Below are 19,471 nucleotides of genomic sequence, written 5' to 3'. Positions count from 1 at the left end.
ATTAAAATATTTATTCGGGTTGACGCGTCGACATCGCATTAATTAACACGCGTTTTTCTTCGGCCGCGCTGCATCTGCGCCAGCGTTAGCACCAGTGAGCGTGCCAAACCACTGCAACCAGGACGAGTGAGAATGCAGGACGCGGGGACATGGGCAGCGAAATATCATACATTGTGCGTAAAATTACATGATTATCGCGCGAAACGCGTTCGACTACAACGGGCGATCGACGAACTCGTCGAGAGGGAAATACCCGAGTCGAAATTTAGAATCCATTCTAAGGCCGGCGATTAGAGGCCGTCATCGTTTGATAAATAATCATAACTTCATGAATTTCTGATTACTTGCCAGCCTATATTTATTTCATATAACAAGGCATATCGATCCAAACAGTTGAACAACGGCCCGTAAATACGAATCTGTAATTAATTGTGTTGTCAATCAAAGATCATAAATAATTTACAACTTCGAATATCGGTCTCATTTCCCGCCGATGCAGATTTCCACAGACGCTGATATATTTGTTTCTCTAATAACACGCCTTTCACCTTGAACTTGCCAACAATAGTCTTCCCGCTTCTCGCTTTTGTACCAAACACAAATTTAAATCGTTATTGTTGTTCATACAACAGTTACCTTGAAAGATAAAAGTAGAAAGCTTGCTGTGTATTATGTACCCATTAATCCCCATTGTTTACTCGCGTCAATCGTCTAACAATCGCTCGTCGAACCATTCCGTTCCATCTGCAGTTGCACGTGTACGTATAACAATATACGTTGCTTTTTGAAATGAAGGACAAAAGTTAAGTGCAAGTAGAACATTGAGATACTCGAGTACTTAAATAATTCGCGAGTGACTTTTCTCAAAGACGCCTTAACGTGCGGAGAAAAAAGCAATAAAGCGCAGCTGCTTTGCAGTATCAAGGTAGGACAACAGTTTGCACAGTGTTATCTCTTGAGATATTCTCTCCATTAATCCAGCAAGTTTGATACATTCGCAGGATTAATATAGAACTGAAACTTCGACCGGGATCCTGTTAGAGAGTTCGTCCCGATTTCTCGGGGCTGGACACATTCCGTGAGAATCTCTTTTGTACTCCTCGCCTGAAAGCAAAGAAAGCAACGTAAATCAATAAATTGTCCCCACGTCCTCACGATTATTCCTGCTCGTAAAAAATGCCACCGAAGCAAAAATCGATCCGGAACACCCCGGAGACACCGGGGTTATGCCTGCGTATTCGCGCGTGTACTAGGACGTACCGAAGGACGATGCTCAATTAAAGCACGCGCGTCAGATCGAGCTGATATTCCACCTTCCGAAGCGTTCGCGCTATATTACGTTTCGTTCGACAAAACGCGTGCGTGCCGTTCATGCGCGCGAACATGCGATACGTTGAATGTGGCGACATTCATTTACGCCGGGAAGCATCGTGTTTTTAGTGCACAGCATAATTGTTACATGATAGAGAGAGAGAGAGAGAGAGAGAGAGAGAGAGAGAGAGAGAGAGGAGGAGGAGGAGGAGGAAGAAAATGCGAGAGATTATTCCGAAGAGTCCAATTGCGGTTGGATTAAAAACACCGGTAGAATACGACACGGGGTACGTATAATCCGTTTCCCCCAGGTCGAGACGCGGAAGCTGTTTCATCGTTGCTCGCCTCCCACCGGTGTCCTTTACGCCGACACACTCGGAAAGGCTTAACTGATTTTCACCTTTCATCCCTACGTAACGACATGATCATGGCGGCTGGGAGAACGCGAAAGTTCGCGACCGGCGTCCTCGACGTCGATGTTCTCCGTTCATTTCCGCGGGCAGCGTATTATTTCCGTCGCCAGAGCCGCTCTGATATTCCGAAGGAGCGAGATTGCAAGTCTCGTCGATCACCGCGGAGTGCCGAGGGAGGTACTGAAAATATATTCCCTTGCCGCCCTTGCCTTCTCCTTCGCCGACCGACCGGCGATGTCGGCCGCGGCTCCGCTAAGCTGCATAATTGCGTTGGAATGACGAGTGGTCGAGGAATAATTTTTCCAAATTATTTGCATCGCGGAGCTGCTCGTTACGAGGAACGTCCGGAACGGTACGCGCGATCCGGGTGATTCTTGAGCGGAGTCGCAGCGCGAGAAGCGCGCTCGCCGGCGCCGATAATCTCGTGACGTGACGAACGATCGAATTGGCTGGCGCGTTCGGTGAACCACCTCGGCGCTCAGTCAAACGCGCCGTGGAATCGCGTGTGACGACCCTGCCACTTTGCGGCGTGACATCTACTCGAAAAACAATTGGAATCGGAATCGAGAGACTGTAGCGGCGTGACGATAAGTACGCGTGTGTGTGCGATACGCGAGATTATGTTACACGCTTTATAATTACCGTTCTCGCACTTCGTATACGCATATTACGGTTAACACCGTGCGGTTTTAACACCTCGCGTGCGGGCTGTCGCTATCTCGACTCGCTTGGACGTTCTCTTTTTTTTTTTTCCTCCTGTCGTACGGTGAACGTGCGTCCGAGATTATAATTAGACACCGGTGTCGCTGTGTGTATTAATATCGAGCGTATTCCAGCCAATTTCGCGTGTAATATCGGCGTGACGATTAAAGGTGAGATCGGAGCGCGCGATAGGAACGACGTATCAGTCGCCGTAAACGCGGGACACTTGATCGTGACAATTACGTCATCAAGGCGACGCGCTCGCGGCGCGATGCAAATTGTCTCCGTTGTCGTTGTCGTTGTTGACGGCAGACCCTGTTTCTGCCGGAATTATGTATATCATTGTTACGAGACCGATGAGGAAACCGTCGCATGCAGCGATCTATAACCTTGGCCGGTTATCTCGCGGGAAAAAAAAAGTCCCGATTACAAGGCGGCGCGACTGTGTGTCGATGGCTTTTATTAAAACGGACGCTATCGCCGTGCCGGGCGTGAACTTGCGAACGGCCGCGTCACCGTACCGTCTGCGCATACCCAATTGAACTTTCAGGCCGCTCGTTATTAGCTTGATTGTTCTTTCCGCGGAATGGCGGTGTTCGAACGGCGCGCGCTCGCTCGAACGAGAGCGAGCGAGCGAACGAGCAAGCGAGCGCGCACGTGCGTGCGGAATATTCAAGAAACTGCGGATAACGGTAGAATGATTAAAGGCTTAATTAATACGCCAAGCAACGCGAGGCCGGTGGCGGCGGCGGCGGCGGCGGCGCGTACGAGTCGTATTTTAAAATTCTACGTCACCGCGGAAGATTTATACGGACGCGAAATCCAATAACTATGGCGGACGCGAACGCCCCCGCCGCACGGCCCGACCGACGGTTCTTCCGGTGATCCCCCGTGCCTCCTTTCATCCACCCCTCGCGGCCGCCATGTAAAAAAAGGCATCATCCTTTTATTTGCTCTTCCGGAAATCTCTAACTCCAAGGAGTTACGGCATTGCAGTACGCCGTGGCCCTCCGCCCGTCGTCGAATCGATTCGACAGAGGCTCTTCCATGCTGCTCCTCTCTCTCTCTCTCTCTCTCTCTCTCTCTCTCTCTCTCTCTCTCTCTCTCTCTCTCTCTCTCGCTCGCTCGCTCGCTCGCTCTCTCGGCCTCGGCGAACGTCGGTGTGCCAAGCGTCGACGTTTTAGCAACCGTTCCGCTCTTCCGTCTCGCCGTCATAATCGAGAGACCGAGGGGGAGACACGCATACACACGGGAGAGCATTACATAATGCGCGAGTGGGTGGGAAAAAATTTACGGGCGAGATAGCACGAATTTAGTCATCAACTTGAGCGACCGTGGAAGCCCCCGGATATTTTACGGCTCGTGTCTGAAACAGGAGCTCGCGACTCGTGGCCTCGTAATCGTTATTAAACTCTGCCGAGACGCGCACGCCGGGCGTCAAAAATGCTCTTTAATATTTACCATTTACATTACATTTGCTTGCAACAACATTCGCGTAACGTCCGTTACTTTCTCCCGTGGCGTCGCTGCGCTGCGAGAAGATAGAGAGAGAGAGAGAGAGAGAGAAAAAGAGAGAGAGAAGAGAGAGAGAAAGAGAGAGAGAGAGCGGGAGCGGGAGAGAAAGGGTGAAAGGGGAAGAGATAGAAAGAGAGAGAGAGAGAGAGATAGAAAACGTGCGATATCGCGTAGATCAGCGCGAGAATTATACCACATGCGAGTGTCGTCGGATTTCGATCGAAGACATTCGCTCGCTGATAAAATACGGCCTCGGGCCGGCGCTGCTGCATTTGAAACGAACAGCGTACCGGCACGCGCTAAATCACGCGCTCCTTTTGTTCAATCGTTCGTCGCAGCGTAACGGATTACGAGAGTTTGTAAATATAGTAAATGAGCGCATCGATTTAATTATTAACGCGTCGCGTCGCGCGCGCGCAACCGAGCACATGGGAGGTTCTGTTTCTTTCTCCTCTCCTCTCCTCTCCCCCGCCCCGCCCCGCCCCGCTCCGCCCCGCCCCGCAGCCGTTCCGCATTGTATCTCGATCCCGTTGCGGGATCGATTGTGTGCGTTATTAGCGGGATCGGTAAGCTTAATTACTGCCGATGGTGTTAATTATCTCTGCACGCGGATATTTAACGGCCAGCCAGCCGTAAATTTCCCCGTAAATTCCGCGCTCTCGCAGACGGCGCGGCTCTCACCGTAACGTCTTTTTCAAAGCTGCCGGGGCTGCTGAGTGTCTCTGTATAATTCCCGCGAGTAGCGCGGACCCACAGCATCGCGCTGGATCCGCGCCTTTGCCGCATATAGCGCATAATAATTAACAACCATATTGGTTTCTTGTAAAACCTCGACCCACTTCTCTGCCGAACAGCGAGCATCGGCGAGTGGGGCTCGCCTTTGTGCACCATCGCCACCGCGTGCATGTATTTCTTTAATCTTTTTTTAGTACAACCACCGTGTCTCTTTGCCTGCCCGTTACGAGGATCTCTCCATCACGGAAATATATCGCGCACGGACATTTGCATGCTCACTCTGCGGAGTGGCTCGATCGTCGGGAGTGATCCATTTTGTAGAGCGAGCGGAGGAATGCTTATCGCCGGCGATCGCTAATATCGTCGCCGGCTACTTTGCGCGAACATTCGGTCACCCGCACGTTCATCAGATCTAGTGACTCGACTGACGGACGTTAATTGCGACGAGTTCTACGCGATGATTCGCCCGATAACCGTTGTGACAAATGAATGGCTCCGCGATTCTCGCTGGAACCGACGCGACGTCCCTTGTAAACGTCCCTCCGTAACTGTCTATTCTCGAAATGACTCGCCTCTGATAGAATCCCGAATGAGTCTCGAGCCTCCGAGTTGTGAGGTCGTCATCGTCGTCATCGTCGTCGTCGTCGTCGTTGTGAGATATCGCGGTCCGCGTCTCGATGAGCTTCTAGCCTCTCCCGCGAAAAACGCACGGAGGGCGCGGCGGGGGGGGGGGTGCTTTTCCACGATGGAAATACGGAAATCGAGGACGCGGCCTCGTCGCGAGATGGCGACGGGCAAATTGAACAATAATTCGCAGACTCGAGCGCGCTGGGTCAGCTGTAATCGCGTCGGAATAAATGCCGCTAAGTGGAACGTGGCCGCGACAAAATAATGACGTGATCGTCACAAAAGTTGTGCAAGTCCTCAAGCCGGCCGGGAGAACCGATACGCCGCGAGCTTCCGCGAATGCCAGCCTCTCGCGTGAGTTCGACGTCTTTCTCTCTCTCTCTCTCTCTTCTTATTGTACTCGGCGGTACTCGACGATCGACAGTTGTAATTCGGACACTCTTGGAACTTTGAGATTTCGCGGCAAAGTCAAGTCTCTCGAACTGACTTCACCGGTGATTCTTCGGTAACGATTTCATCCTACGACCGAGGTCGTAGCGTTGGCCGACCTTATCGGCGAATGTATGCGTGCGAAAGTGTACAAAAGCCAATGATCCGGCGGAATGAAGAACACCGGCTACAATGGCCGCATGAGCACACGTGGTGTTACCCGCGCGGAGTATAATCGCCGCGACTAATCTGCGGTATCTATACATCGGTCGCTTTAAAATGTATGCGGTTGGTTCTCCACCTTGCTCTCAAGCACCTAGCAAGCTCCTGTTCCTCGCGCTCGCTCCCTCAGCGGGAGAGAGCACGTGCAGGCTGAACTCCTCTCACAATGTTATTCTTCGAGCACGCTCGGGGTACGGGTCGGCCTGATCGATGTAGTCGCGATCAGCGTTATAATTGCCGCCGTAAATCTCCCGTCATAATCTGCTCCTTTGTCTCGGTGTGAGCGAGGGGAAGAAGAGCGAGAAAATATTCGTGCCGCGCGATCGAGAATGATAGATTGACCCCAATTCGACGAGCGTGTCTGCAAAAAAAGGACGAGAGATAATGGATACGAAAATGAGCGGGGTGGATGTCGATGACGGCGACCGCCGCGAATCAGATTCTCGACAACAGGCCGCGGCGGTCGCGGTTCAACCGGATCGCCGAGCGAATCGCTGAAACGCGATTCTGCCGGTCGCAAAGTGATGGCTCTACTTTCGAAGTGACACGTACAAGCGGCTTTCGTGGGGACGTGATTTGGGTCAACGTCATTCGCGACCTTCTTCTGTTTGTAATCGACGACGAGTAAGTTCGCGCGATGCGCTCGCTCGTAATGATCTCTCAGAGGGTATCGGGCGGGTTTTGAACGGAGCTAATTTCATCAAGAGCTTACGCACGCAGTTTCCCAATGGGTACACAGAAACACGCTCGTAAACGCTTACGAGCAAGCTCGGAACGCTCGCGCGTAGAAAGTTTCTCTATTTTTCATGCGTCGATTATTGTTACTGCCCTCTCCCCCTCCCCCCTCTCCACCTCGCTCGAGCAGCGCGCATTCTCTCCGCTTCTTACTTCTCGAGAATCATTAAATTATAAATCAAGCGGAACTGGATCAATGGCTAAAGTCGGCGGATAGGCGTCGAGTGTCACATTGAATTATTCTGAGATTTAGCGATGATTATGAAGAAAATGCGGTCGCACTCGCGCGCGCGCGCGCGCGCACGCGCACCGCTTATTCTCGCGAATTTGCATTTCATTCATATGCTTTGATGCCGACTGCGGCAAGAGATTAAGTTCGCGGAGGAATCGAGCTAAAATGTACGTCGCACTCGGCTTACACCAAACGAGGCTGAAGATGACGCATTAATCTCAGCACGCAGTCTCCGTGAATGCGGCGCCTATTTAACTACGGGGAGAGCCTGAAAACGTCATTGCACTCTCTCCCTCTCCCCCCGCTCTATCTTTCCCTCTCGGCCCAAGAAACGTTTTTATTTAGTGGCACGACGGCGCGTGTTAATCAAATTCGCGAGTATCCGCCGTACAAATATGACGGAGATTCATCGGCGGTCTCCTTCGTGTGATTTCGCGAATGGAGAAATCCTGATCGAGAGGATACGGTTGAGAGAGATCTTATTGACTCCATCGTTTTCGCACGATCGCCGCGACTGCCTTCGCATTTTTCACGCAGACGACCATATCGATTTCGCCGAGGCTTTCCAATTCGGACGTTCATTTTACTCGAGGATTATCCTGGAGATCGTGACGTGCGGGACAGAGAGAGAGAGAGAGAGAGAGAGAGAGAGAGGAGGGGGGGAGCGCCGTGAATTAATCGGAAGTGAATTTATCGCTTCGGAACGTTCGCGTGTCGTGTGTAACAATCTTTTCGTTTGTCGACGGCGATGGAGCAAAAAAGAGAGAGAAAAATAGGGAAGACTATTTGCGTTGAAAATACGTCGCGCGACAGAAAAAACGCAGGTTACGATCTCTGTCGCTTTCCAAATTTATCCCTTTATTATATTTTTGTCAACGCGGCCACCGCCTCACTCGCACTTCTTAACGCGCTCGGTGACTCGTCGACCTTATCGCCACGTGATACTGTAATGCGTTTTGAGGTCCCCGTAATGAGTTATCTTGTCTCCGTTCGACCTGTTATTTACCACTACATTCTCGTCAACAAATCTGACTGGTCGCATTACCATAATCGACGACCTTGCCGCTTCTTAATTAAACACACGTAGATACACAGAATATTTGAAAAAAGGAATTCAAGACTTTGAGGGCAGATGATGCTGACACAAAATATAGGAAAAAGATGCTAATGAATATGGATCGAAAAATTAATACTGTCAGAGTTACGAACGATTATTTATTTTAATTAAAGCGCGCGTGACTTACTCGCTTCTGGCTTTTGTATTCTCTGATGCAATTTGTCTATGTGATTTATCGAAGAGAGCACCGTGCTTTAAAAGAATCCCTCAAAAATGAATCGTCAATATCGGTTTTCCTTGCACGAATGAGCGTTGTGGGCTTTTGCCAATTTTTGAGGCCTGTTATTTTACTAAACCGACTATCAGGCGCAATTTGTATAAATTTCTTTTCAAATACGTTAAGGCACTTTTTAGACGATATCCCTCTTGGTGGGATGACTGCAATTGTGATTTATGTCGACATTCTTTAAATAGATCCTCCGGTGAAAGATGGACTAGACGGGGTGGACCAGTTTCATGGCCCCTGATTTAAATCCTCTGGACATTTTCTATTGAGATTTTTTAAGAACATGTGTACTCTTCACCGATAAATGACGCGGACAAATTACATCAGAGGATACGAAATGCCAGTCAAATAGAACAAAGCCGGGAATTGTTGAAAGAATTTGCAATTCTATGGCACGAAGTTGTGAAGCGTGTCCAGAAATAGAAGGAGGACACGTAGAAAATCCTCTGTAAACTTTGCAAGCACCAGAAGCGAGTAGCTCACTTGCTTTAATTAAAACAGATAATTGTTTACAACTCGGACAATATTAATTTTTCGACCCATGTTCATTAGGATTCTTCCCCTCCATTTCGTGTGTACTATCTGCCCTCAAAGTCCTAAATCTTTTTTTTAAATACCCTGTATATAAGGTCGTCGGATATAAATATTGTCGCGGCACGCTCTCTCGTATCGCCCGAACGGCAGAGAGACACGAAAGTAACTCTGTTTCTTATTATTGTTTCTTATTATTATTCGACTATGCCAAGGCGGGGAAAATTTCGCCTGCGTTTGCGACTGCTCGCGAAAGCCACTGTGAAACTGCCTACCGCTTCCCATTGTCACGAGCATTCCGTTAATTACGACGAATTCGCGCGCATTTACTAATCTCCTCTGCATGAATATTCGCGGAGTCTCGGTAAGATTGATATTGCCGTTATAGTGCGCCTCACAAACGACGACGTTGAAAACCTTTATTTTCCAGCTCACACACGCCGGCACAATCGGCCTCTCGAAGTGGATTTCGTCGCTTATTCCGAAAGACCGGCCGGTTCGGAATATTGATTTGTCTTCTCGCCTGGAGAGAGAGGCCGACCGATATCGCGAATGGTATACACACTGTGAACGAAAATCGTTAGTCTCCCAGAGAGATTACGAGACCCAAGACGAAATTCGCTCGCGTGAGCCGCTTCCTCCGACGTCGCTTAACGTCGAATAATATTATCTCACCGCGAATACGACGACGGGCTACGAACGGCCCGTTTTTTCTTGGCCGTGTCTGTCACGCAGAGAGAGAGAGAGAGAGAGAGAGAGAGAGAGAGAGAAAGAGAGAGAAAGAGAGAGAGAGAGGGGAGGGAGAGAGGGAGATACGGAGTGACAGCGATTCGCCGCGAGGCTATCACGCGTTCGCGCGCCCACGCGCCGTTCATCTTCCGTGGCAAGTGCTTTAATTTCTTGAGTGTCAATCCGATGTTTTCCGCGTCGTTTGACATCGGCCGACGACAATGTCGACGACGAGGCGACGACGGCGACGCTTCTCCGGGATTCCAGAAAAGAACCCGGACGCTCGACGAGGAGTCGCGGCGCTCTTGCGTTTTCAAACCGTCGTATTTCTTTCCGCGTCATATCCACGTCACACGGCGACACCGCTTTTTTTCCCTTTCATCGTCTCGCGACACAAACGCTACTCTCGCTCTTTTTTCAACCCTCCCGCGAGAAACACTAAATCTCGGTACGAGTTACAGTGGCCTGACTGTGACAGCATCGCGGCGCTTACGCGAATAAAATATTTTTGCGTAACGCGCGCGCGATCCCCCTCCTGCCGCGCCTTCTCACTCCCACTCTCTTTCTGCGCGTAACGAACAACGCGTGCAAATGAAATCAAGTCGTGCGAGATAGGTGATTGATAAACAATCGGTCCACTAATGACCGGGTATCACATGACCGCGATTGTAATATCTGCTGGTTCTCCACTCTCATCGACGCTATGTGCTTTTCGATCACCGGTAGCGTCGACCTTTTCAGCGTCAATACTTGCGAATGAAATTAGATATGCGAGCGAGTGCTTTTTCCCTTTTTTTTCCTCTTAGTGTGACAACGCATGCTCCGTTTCTCGAGAATTGTCTCTAGCGCACCTTGAACTTTGAAGATGGAAGGCTGAGGGATTTGCCGTTTGCTTTTTCCGTAAAAAGCACATTTCGCCTGGCCGGATGCACGTCGGTTTTTTCCTTTTTTTTTCTTTTTTTTCATAATTTCGCAAGATCGGGCGCGACGCGCTAAACGAATTAAGGGCCGGTAATGAAGTTCGTTTATCGTCGTTATACCGCACCGCCGCGTTATTCGCGGCGTCGACAGCAATAGACGCGACGCAAGCGCACTTTATTAGCAGCTTAACTGACGAATTCGCGTATGTTGTGAGCTCGTATGACGCGCGTTCTCTTCTCGCGCCGGGAAGCAGTTTAGAAAAATAATCGTAATCGAGATGGCCGAAGTTAGGCCGTTTCGAAAGCGCGCTCGCCGCTATCGATCGCCTCGTTGGAGAACTCTCTCGATGCGCTCGCGAATCGTAATCGCCGATTTATGAGACCGCCTAGCTTCTACGGCTTCACACATCCCACCTCTCCCCCCCCCTACTATCCCTATCGGTGTGTTCTTTCTGTGTGCCAGTCGATGTTCAAGCTTTCGTCGGCACCGCATTATTGTTTAACTGTTTATGTCACTAGCGTGATCACGAGCTACTAAGAAACATTAATTGATTGTCGTTATTGTGATTGTAACTGGATGTTTCTTGCTTGCAGCACCAGAGCGCCGCCCAGGCATTGGTGAGTCGCATGCCTCTTTCTTTTCCTTTTCTCTTTTTCTCTTTTTTTCTTTCTTCATCTTTTTCTCTCCACCTCTCATTCACGTTTTCTTACCACCTCTCTCTGGTACTCCCTGCATATGCATACTTGGTACATCTTTACATATCCGTATCGCCAGCCTCGTTTGGAGTAGCCGGATGTTACCATCGACCCTCCTCGTGCTTCTCTTTCAGATTTGGAGCGTGTAACTGTATTTCCGTGCAACTAATGTCCATTTTCATCGTATACAGGGTGTCTGGTAGCTCATGTGCCGCCGCCATTAGTTGCTACATCGACTGTAGGGCCGTGCTGTAACCCGAGTGGTTGAAACGTCTCTCCAATCATTCATCACGGCGTGCGCTCACTCGTCAGATCTCTCTAATTAATAACTCGATAATTATTGCGAATATCGCAAAACGGGGCTTTATGGGGCTTTTATGTTTGCCTTGGTCAGATTTACGCTTCCATTGGCTATGGCTATGGCTAAGTTATCAAACACCCTGCGAACGTAACGAGCACGTGGAGACGAGCACGAGCACGTAAATGGAGAGACCCACGAGGAGGGGCTGGAATGGATGGGGTAATATCGAGGACACTCTCTTTACTAGGTCATAATCAATTGTGTCATAATAGATGTGTAGAGTATTACACCACTTTCTTATTCTTGTGCTATACACACACACACACACACACACAACACACAAACACGGGTCGACAGACACGGGTCGGAACCCAAATTCAAGTGCAATCTCACACGCACGATACGCATAAGTGTATGAGACGACGCCGAGATACGACTTCGACCGTACTCTTTCGTATCAATGTTGTCTTCTATATTACAGCGTTAGATAACACTACGTGTGTACCCCCGCAATTAATGTTACATGGTTGAATGTTGTATGATGTGTTGCGAGAAGAAAGAAATAAATAGTTTCTGGATGGAATAAGGTAAGCTTCTCTAGCTGGATGAAGAAACCGAGAAGTTAGAAACTGAAGCTTTAAACTTTGCGCCAGCACCGGCCGACGATTTTTGCGCGCGATGCTCGTATACCAACTTTTAACAAATTCTATCAAAATCGAGCGGAGCTTCCTAAACTCGTCTTATCCTCGCGCTCATCGAAAACATCCTGCGCGCGCTTCCACGCAAGACGTAATTTATATTATTATAGTAACTTGCGCGTAATACTCAATAATCATTTATTTTACACGCGATAGCTTTCGTTATTTATTCCACTAGCAGCTTTGGCGCATTTGTACGCATGCCGAATTTATTCCGCTGACCGGTCACGTGGCGAGCGACAGAGAGAGAGAGAGAGAGAGAGAGAGAGAGAGTTATTCCTTTGCAGATTTCGTGAAAGCACATACCGATTGCGCGATGTTCGTGAAATCCAATCGAAACGCAGCCACGAGCACGTAATTACTCCAGTGTAATTACCCGTGTCTGCACAAATTTGATACAATATTTAACTTAGCATGCTCTCGATCGTCATCGAGATCCCGGGGAGCGGCGGGACTACTTCTGCGAAAGTAACCAACTCACTGAATCTCAATGAACAATCCATCGAGATGGTTTCGAGCGGTCGGTCGATAGGACGAGTTCGCGGCTGCCGCCGGTACGGCTGGTCCCGATACGGGGCTTGAGCAAACGAATATCGGGGTCCGCGACTGATCGCCCGCACCCTCGATAACCCCGTATCTCGCTTCGATAAATCCCCCCCGGCCGATCGGCGCTCTGATTCCCGGAACGCCCGCCGAGCCGGCAGCTCGCGCGAAATATTCGTACTCGTATGCGCGTCTCGCCGCGCGAACTTACGAAAGTTACATGAAAGATGCATCAGCCGCAAAGTGCAAGCGACCCTTATTTTGCCATACCCCTTACGACGACGTCGCGTTGTTCGCGTTGCATCACGGCCGCTGCCGTGCAACGTGCACGGTTGCCGGCCGTAGTACGAAATAATTTACTCCTGATGGACGGCGCGGAAAATCCAATCGGCCGGGATAATCGAATTGTCGGGCCGATCGGAGGGAATCTCTCGCAGCTTTTCGCTAGATCGATCTTTTTTGTGCTTTTTTCCCCTCTTCTTCTGCTCTTCTTTTTCCCCGTGCCGTTCGTCAACGCGCGCATCATCCTTGTTTGAACGCCAACGGCCGGCTGTTCCTTAAAACGAGACTTCCGCGACGGGAATTTCATTCCGACGGATTTACGCGTCAGACGGAATACCGTCGGAGATACGAGAAAAAGAGTGAGAGAGAGAGAGAGAGAGAGAGAGAGAGAGAGAGTGGGGAGGACGAGAGAGAAAGGAGAGACATCGTCTCGCCTTGAACTCTTCCTCCGTTGGATCTCGTTAGACCGGATCGCGTTCGATTTTTCAGAACGGTATCGCGCACCGGTAGCTGTTTAACGATTAAACAGCCGGCTTCCATCCGCTCCGGCCACTTTGAAGCCTGCAAGCTGCGCGCTGGGAGAGCGACGGCTGTGCTGGAAACGCGCGGAAATCGCAGCGTCGTCCGCACGTGACGAGCTCGGTCTCGCGTTGTCCTCGCGAAGTCTCGCGAAGTTTAGCAAGCGCAGAAGCGATGTGAAACTTCCGCGATATTAGAAAAATCGAGAGCACGTTGACAGACACAGAGAGAGAAAGAGAGCTAAAGAGAAAGGGAGTGGAGAGGGGGAGGAGGTGAACGAGACGAAGCAGACGACAGACGAGACGGATAGAATTGAACCGTGGATTTGTCCGCAATTCTTGCCCGTTATCCGGCGCCCCGGCTCGGGTAAAGCTCGCGCGAAATGATTTTATACGAAGCGCGAACTGGGTCGGAAGTAAAAGTTGTGTAATTGCGACTCCACTACCCAGACTCGCGAGGATAACCGATTCGAAGTGAGAGACTTCGCCGGGGCCCCGGCTAGTTTCGCACGCTAGAGCGAGTTGCCGTAGTTGCCGTAAATTTCTTCCAATTTGAGGCTTTCGAGTGGCTCCTCCCGATCCGCGAATAGCGCTTGCCCGGCGCACCGCGGCGTCCGCGTGTCGCACGTTATCGGCATGCTCGTTCGTTTCGCGAATCGCGAATAACCGCCGTCGCCGCGGGACGCGCACCGCTCTGTAGAGAAAAGCACCGGCGCTCGCATTTTCAAACACCTTTATATTACGCGATATTGTAAACAAACTTGCGCCGCGCAACTCTTGATTAAAACACGAGACGCACGCTTGGAAGCTCGCGCGCGTTATCGAGGAGACGTTTGCGCGCCGTGTGACGCGCCTCGTTGCTGGAGCAGAATAATTCTTCGCTTTATCGATTTCAAGTCCCGGAGGGGGTTGAAAACGGAGGGGAGAGGGGAGGAGAGTGTATCTCGCGTCGGTGGTATCTGTCGATATGTGTCGAGTCTCCGAAAAGTATCACCCGCGCGACGATTAGCGCAGCGACGAATCGCTGCGATCTCGCGCACTCCTGGCAATCGGAAGCTGCGACATTCCGTCATAACGATCGCCGTCGCGCTTATTCCGCGCGCTGTTTTTTCAGGGAGATATCGGACAAGCATCGTTAGCGCGCGATACGGGATATATCGCTTCGCTAAAATGTCGGCTAGGCGGCTGAAAACACCTCGCGGGGATCATCGATCTATCACGCGAATGCCGTAATTCGCCGCAGCCGACATCCGCGAACTCTCGGACATTCAAGACGTCCAATTCGACCGTCGTCTTTCCCGTCGCTCGCTCGCACAAATTACGATGATATCGCGAATTAATCGATATCACATCCGCGTGCATTGCTGCTTCAGAACTGTTTGCAGTCGCTCGCGCGTAGCGTAAACTCGGGTAAGATAGCCGTAGACTGTAAATTGCCCAATAATTGCTAAACAATACGTTTCTTCTATTTACTCTCTAAGATAATTGATATTTGCAGAGGTTTATGTGCATGCACTATTCGAAGTGATAATATCGCGAGTATTATATGTCATGGCCATCTTTTATCCGAGTTCATTTTTGCGCGCAACGCGAACGTCACTCGCATCGGCCCGACCGGGAAAAAGCGATTGTTATGTTAATATTATCGTTGCACAAATGCACACACCTCTATTAAAGCAACATCGCCGCCGGCTGCCGGCAAAAATCATAAGAACGGGAAACATCGTTTCTAGACAAACGGTAGGCAGCCCGGCCGCGGGCTTTGCAAGTTGCAGGTATGCAAATGGACACTTCAACCTCGGCTGTCTAGGCCAAGCGGAGGCTCGGCCGCAGGGCTTAACACGCTGCATGCGGGCAGCTTTGCTTTATATTCAGTCGACTACATATAATTTTATTAATCATTTGTCTTCGGACACGCGCGCGAATCTCTCCCACTTCGCGCCGATGCGCCGGCGTGCGCCCGTTACTCTCTCCGTAAGCGCGAGATATAGTTGTCGTTTATTCCAACTATCCGTAGTATAAGTAGGTTAATAATACAACTTGACTCGACGCCTCGCTCCCTTCGCTCGCCTCGTACGTCTCAAGTATGCGCAACAACGGTAAGAGAATTTATTGTGATATTTATAACTTGGCTTTTAAGGGCCGCGACTCCCCGTCGCCGCCAATGACATTTTAGATTTAAACGACGCCCGCCGAGCTATAGCATGACGCAGGATAGAATTTTAAACTACGGTCGCCCCGGTATAATATGTTGATTATAATATCGCACGCGCGCGTGACAACGGCGTTACTTATGTATGTCGCTTTTTGCTTCGTCGCCGTGTGCGGCCGGCGCGAGAGGAAAATCAATACCTCTAAACGCGATTTCGATTTCCATGCTAGAAAATCTCTCTCTCTCTCTCTCTCTCTCTCTCTCTTCCTCTTCCTCTTCCTCTTCTTCTCTCTCTCCCTTTCCCTCTCGTTTATTTGCGGTGGCCAGCGCGTTGTGTTGAGACGAGCAGCGTACAGTTTTGCATGCACGTGCACGTCCTTCGCATTCACACCGCGGAAATTCTAGTCACCGGCTGCAATTGTAATTAGAGAGAGAGAGAGAGAGAGAGAGAGAGTGAGTTTACTTATGCAAAAGTTTTAGTCTTTTTTCAGTTCTCTAATGTAATTATTTTAAACTGCAATATTTTTCCGTCGTTTTGTGCTTTTGTAGGGTTGGTATTGAACTTCCTAAAACGCCTTTCATTGTGATCCGCTGGTGCACATAACCTTTCGCATCCCACCGAATACAAAAAAGTATTTTTTGCTGTGTACCTTTTTGCTATTTGGTTTCGCCACTGATGTAGAAGGTTGTCCGGGGTTGTCCACCCATGTCTGCGTTCAGAATCATCATACATAATCCACTTTTCATCGCCAACAATTTTCGACAAAAAATCTTTTTTACGCTGTCTGGAAAGCGCGTACTCAACCGGCGGACAATGCTACTTCGCGACAATTCATGCGGCGCCCGTGCTTCTGAATTTTTCCCATTTCATGCAGTCGCCTTGAAACTGTTGCCTGGTCAACTCCGAGCTGTTCTGCAAGTTCTACTTGCGTTTGGCACGGGTTTTCATCCAACAACGTTTCCAAATTGTCGTTCTCAAGCTTTCGTGGCGCTCCAGAGCGCTCACGTCAAAATTACTGTCTTTAAAAAGACGAAGCCAATATTTGCACGCGTATCGTGGGACACAATATTTTCCCCAGAACAGAACAAATGAATTCACATGCTTTAGCAGCATCTTTTCCTTGCTGAAATTCATACTGAACACAGTGTCGAATATAAAGTTTTTCGTCGCTCATTGTATAATGAATTGCGTTTTAGCAAGTTCAATACCAACTTCACGAAAAAACACAAAACGGCGGGGGAATATTTCAATTTAAAATAATTACATTAGAGGGTTGAGAAGAAAGACTGAAACTTGCATATATCTAATATTTCTACACAAATTGTGTCCACGTGTTAATGGACGGACGTCGCAAGCGTCTTCGTATTAGCCGTTGACTCATCCTTCCAATCTCCCGATTCTCCCGTCGCTTCGCCGTATTTTGCGACGGTGTGACCGAAAGAATGGCGCATAACTTCTTTCACGACGATATATCGCGATTCTCGGCGATGCCAACGACGACTACCGAGCAACTTCCAGCCGGCGGCGAGGCCGCGACGAGATCGCGACAAAACTCGACCGCGGCGTTTCTACAAGTATCCGCACTCGTACCGCGTAACAGCTTCGGATACAATCGCGAAGTAATCGTCGCGGTATGCAGCTACAACGGTAATCCCATCGTCTTCGCCCTGCATAATTAAAGCGCGAGGATATTTCCAGGCCGTCGGGATATCACGGACGTTAATTCATTGGCCAAATTAAATTCGCAGGGCGAGCCAACGGGAACGGATCCAATTTACTTCACGTTAAAAGAATTTCTCGCCGAGAGAGAGAGAGAGAGAGAGAGAGAGAGAGAGAGAGAGAGAGAGAGAGACAGAGCCGCGCGCGCCCGCGTAGAGGAGAGAGGAGGAGCCGAGTGACATTTTCCAGAATAAATATCGCGCGCGCGGGCGCAAAACAAATTGCCCCCGATATCGGACACCTTTTTTCGCCTTGTACCGCGACTTTTTCTCCCCGTTGGCGAGCGCGGCCTGCCCCCTCGCCCGGAAACATTATCTTTACGAGTGAACTTCGTTCCATACATCCGCGATCCTCCAAACTCTCTTTACGAGCGGCCTTAATAAATAAACTTACGGCTCCCGCCGCACTTTTATCGCCGACTTTGCGTTAACGTGAATACCTTCACCGCGGCGAAACATTTCCACAATCACCATCGCGCTGCTATCGAATCACGCGCGTGTTAAAGGGAGAAAATGGAAGCGCGATGCGCTGCCTCGTCGTCGTAACAGCCACAGACCGCGAATAATGAGGATCGATTATGGATATGATGGAGAGAGTGAGTGATTATCGCGCGATTTCGCGATAATCACTTATTCTCCTGCGATCCCGCTTAGCCCTCTCGGTTTCCTTCGTTCGCACAGCCAGGCTCCTTCTCTGCGCGAGACCGCGCGCCTGGTTTCGTGAAAGCAGGATACGTTGCATAACTATCGAACGCGAGTGCGATATGCATCGTCGGCACGAAAATACTTGGAAAAGTCGTAAAACAATATATCTGACGTTCGCCGAGAAAAATGCGAGTTAGCCTTTAGAAAATATACGTGCGCTGTCGGCGTGATCGTACTCGATGGAGCGGCGGCCGAGTCAATTTTTTCTAAACAAAAGAGAACAAGCACGAAAGTAGAAGGGAAAGGGGAAAGCAGAACGACAGCCGCGCGCGATATTCCATGTTCGCTAACTCGCTGCTGAGTGTCGTGTGCGTGTATATCGAATATATCGAATTACTTCATTATAAAAAGCGTATCTCCTGCAATTACAGGCCGCTATTTTGTCGGTATTGTTCGCACGTGCTCGCGGTGTACATCTTAATAAAGTCCACTCGTCCATCGTGCGAACTAGCGTGCGTTCCGCGCGAAAATAGCGTACGCTCGGCGGTCGTTACTTAAGGCGGGGGCTTCTATTACGTTATCACAACAGTTGACTGCGAGATCCACTAATCACACTGGTGGACACACACACACACACACATAATTTGGCGCGCGCGCGCGAGAAGGCGGTCGAGTAACTGTCTAGGAAATTTTTCGGACGATATCCTCCACACACAACTCGCGACTCGGTCTCGATATAACGAGAGGTGACAGAGGAAGACCCCGCGAAGATCCCCGAACGTGATTGCGATTGTTTACACGAGACGGTGACACACGTATGCGACGATGTTAAACTAACTCGCTGCAAATTCGCCGCGAGTTTGCGTAAGCAGCTTACCTCGTCCTGCGCGCGCATTGTCCTTCCTCCCGTGGCAACCTGCTCGCGAGCCGCAATCCTCTCTTCGTCTCTGCGTCTCTGTGTCTGTCTCATTTTCTCTGTCGATGATAACATTCAATTAGAGACGGCGGCGACTGCCGATCGGCGCGCTCCGCGAACGTCTCGAAACAGCACATCGCCGGTCCGATTCGCGCGCTGGATAAAACCGAAACTTGATGCCAATTACCGCGCGTGCGACGCGGTGAATAATAACATTATGACGTTCGCGAGGAGGAACGGACTCTATCTCGGAATTGGCGAGATCTCCTGCAGTTTTACGACGGCACGGCGCACGAAGGGAGTATTGTGTTTCCAGCTATTCATTATTTTCCTGTATTACCGGGAATCGTCTGGTTCCGTGACAGAGGGCTATTTGTTGCCCGCTTATTCGAAAGTTATGTTCATAGGCGAAATGTCCTCCCAATCTTGCCGTCGCATCGATTTTTCCCCGAGTCGATATCCAAGCGGAAAGAGATTCGCCGTGAAGGGCGAGCGGAGAAAAACAGAAACGAGAAAGAGAGAGAGAGAGAGAGAGAGAGAGAGAGAGAGAGAGAGAG

The 19,471-nt window shown here is 49.9% G+C and overlaps 1 protein-coding gene across 6 annotated transcripts in view; it reads left to right on the top strand.

Moving 5' to 3' along the window:
- The window catches only part of Nckx30C (solute carrier family 24 member Nckx30C), a 63,176-nt gene that overhangs the window by 4,473 nt on the left and 39,232 nt on the right, over positions 1–19,471 (top strand). For 3 of the 6 annotated variants that reach the window (XM_019841428.2, XM_011141151.3, XM_019841426.2), the window contains exon 2: positions 11,039–11,062. The exons of the other annotated variants lie outside the window; for them this stretch is intronic. In XM_019841428.2, the coding sequence (XP_019696987.2) occupies positions 11,039–11,062 (24 nt within the window). The remainder of the gene's footprint in view (positions 1–11,038; positions 11,063–19,471) is intronic. 6 annotated transcript variants of the gene reach the window in all.

The sequence above is a fragment of the Harpegnathos saltator genome, unplaced genomic scaffold, assembly GCF_003227715.2.
Source record: "Harpegnathos saltator strain DR-91 unplaced genomic scaffold, Hsal_v8.6 scaffold612, whole genome shotgun sequence".
Taxonomy (NCBI): Eukaryota; Metazoa; Arthropoda; class Insecta; order Hymenoptera; family Formicidae; genus Harpegnathos; species Harpegnathos saltator.
The sequence above is the reverse complement of the archived record's forward strand: the minus strand, read 5'-3'. Positions and strand labels throughout refer to the sequence as shown.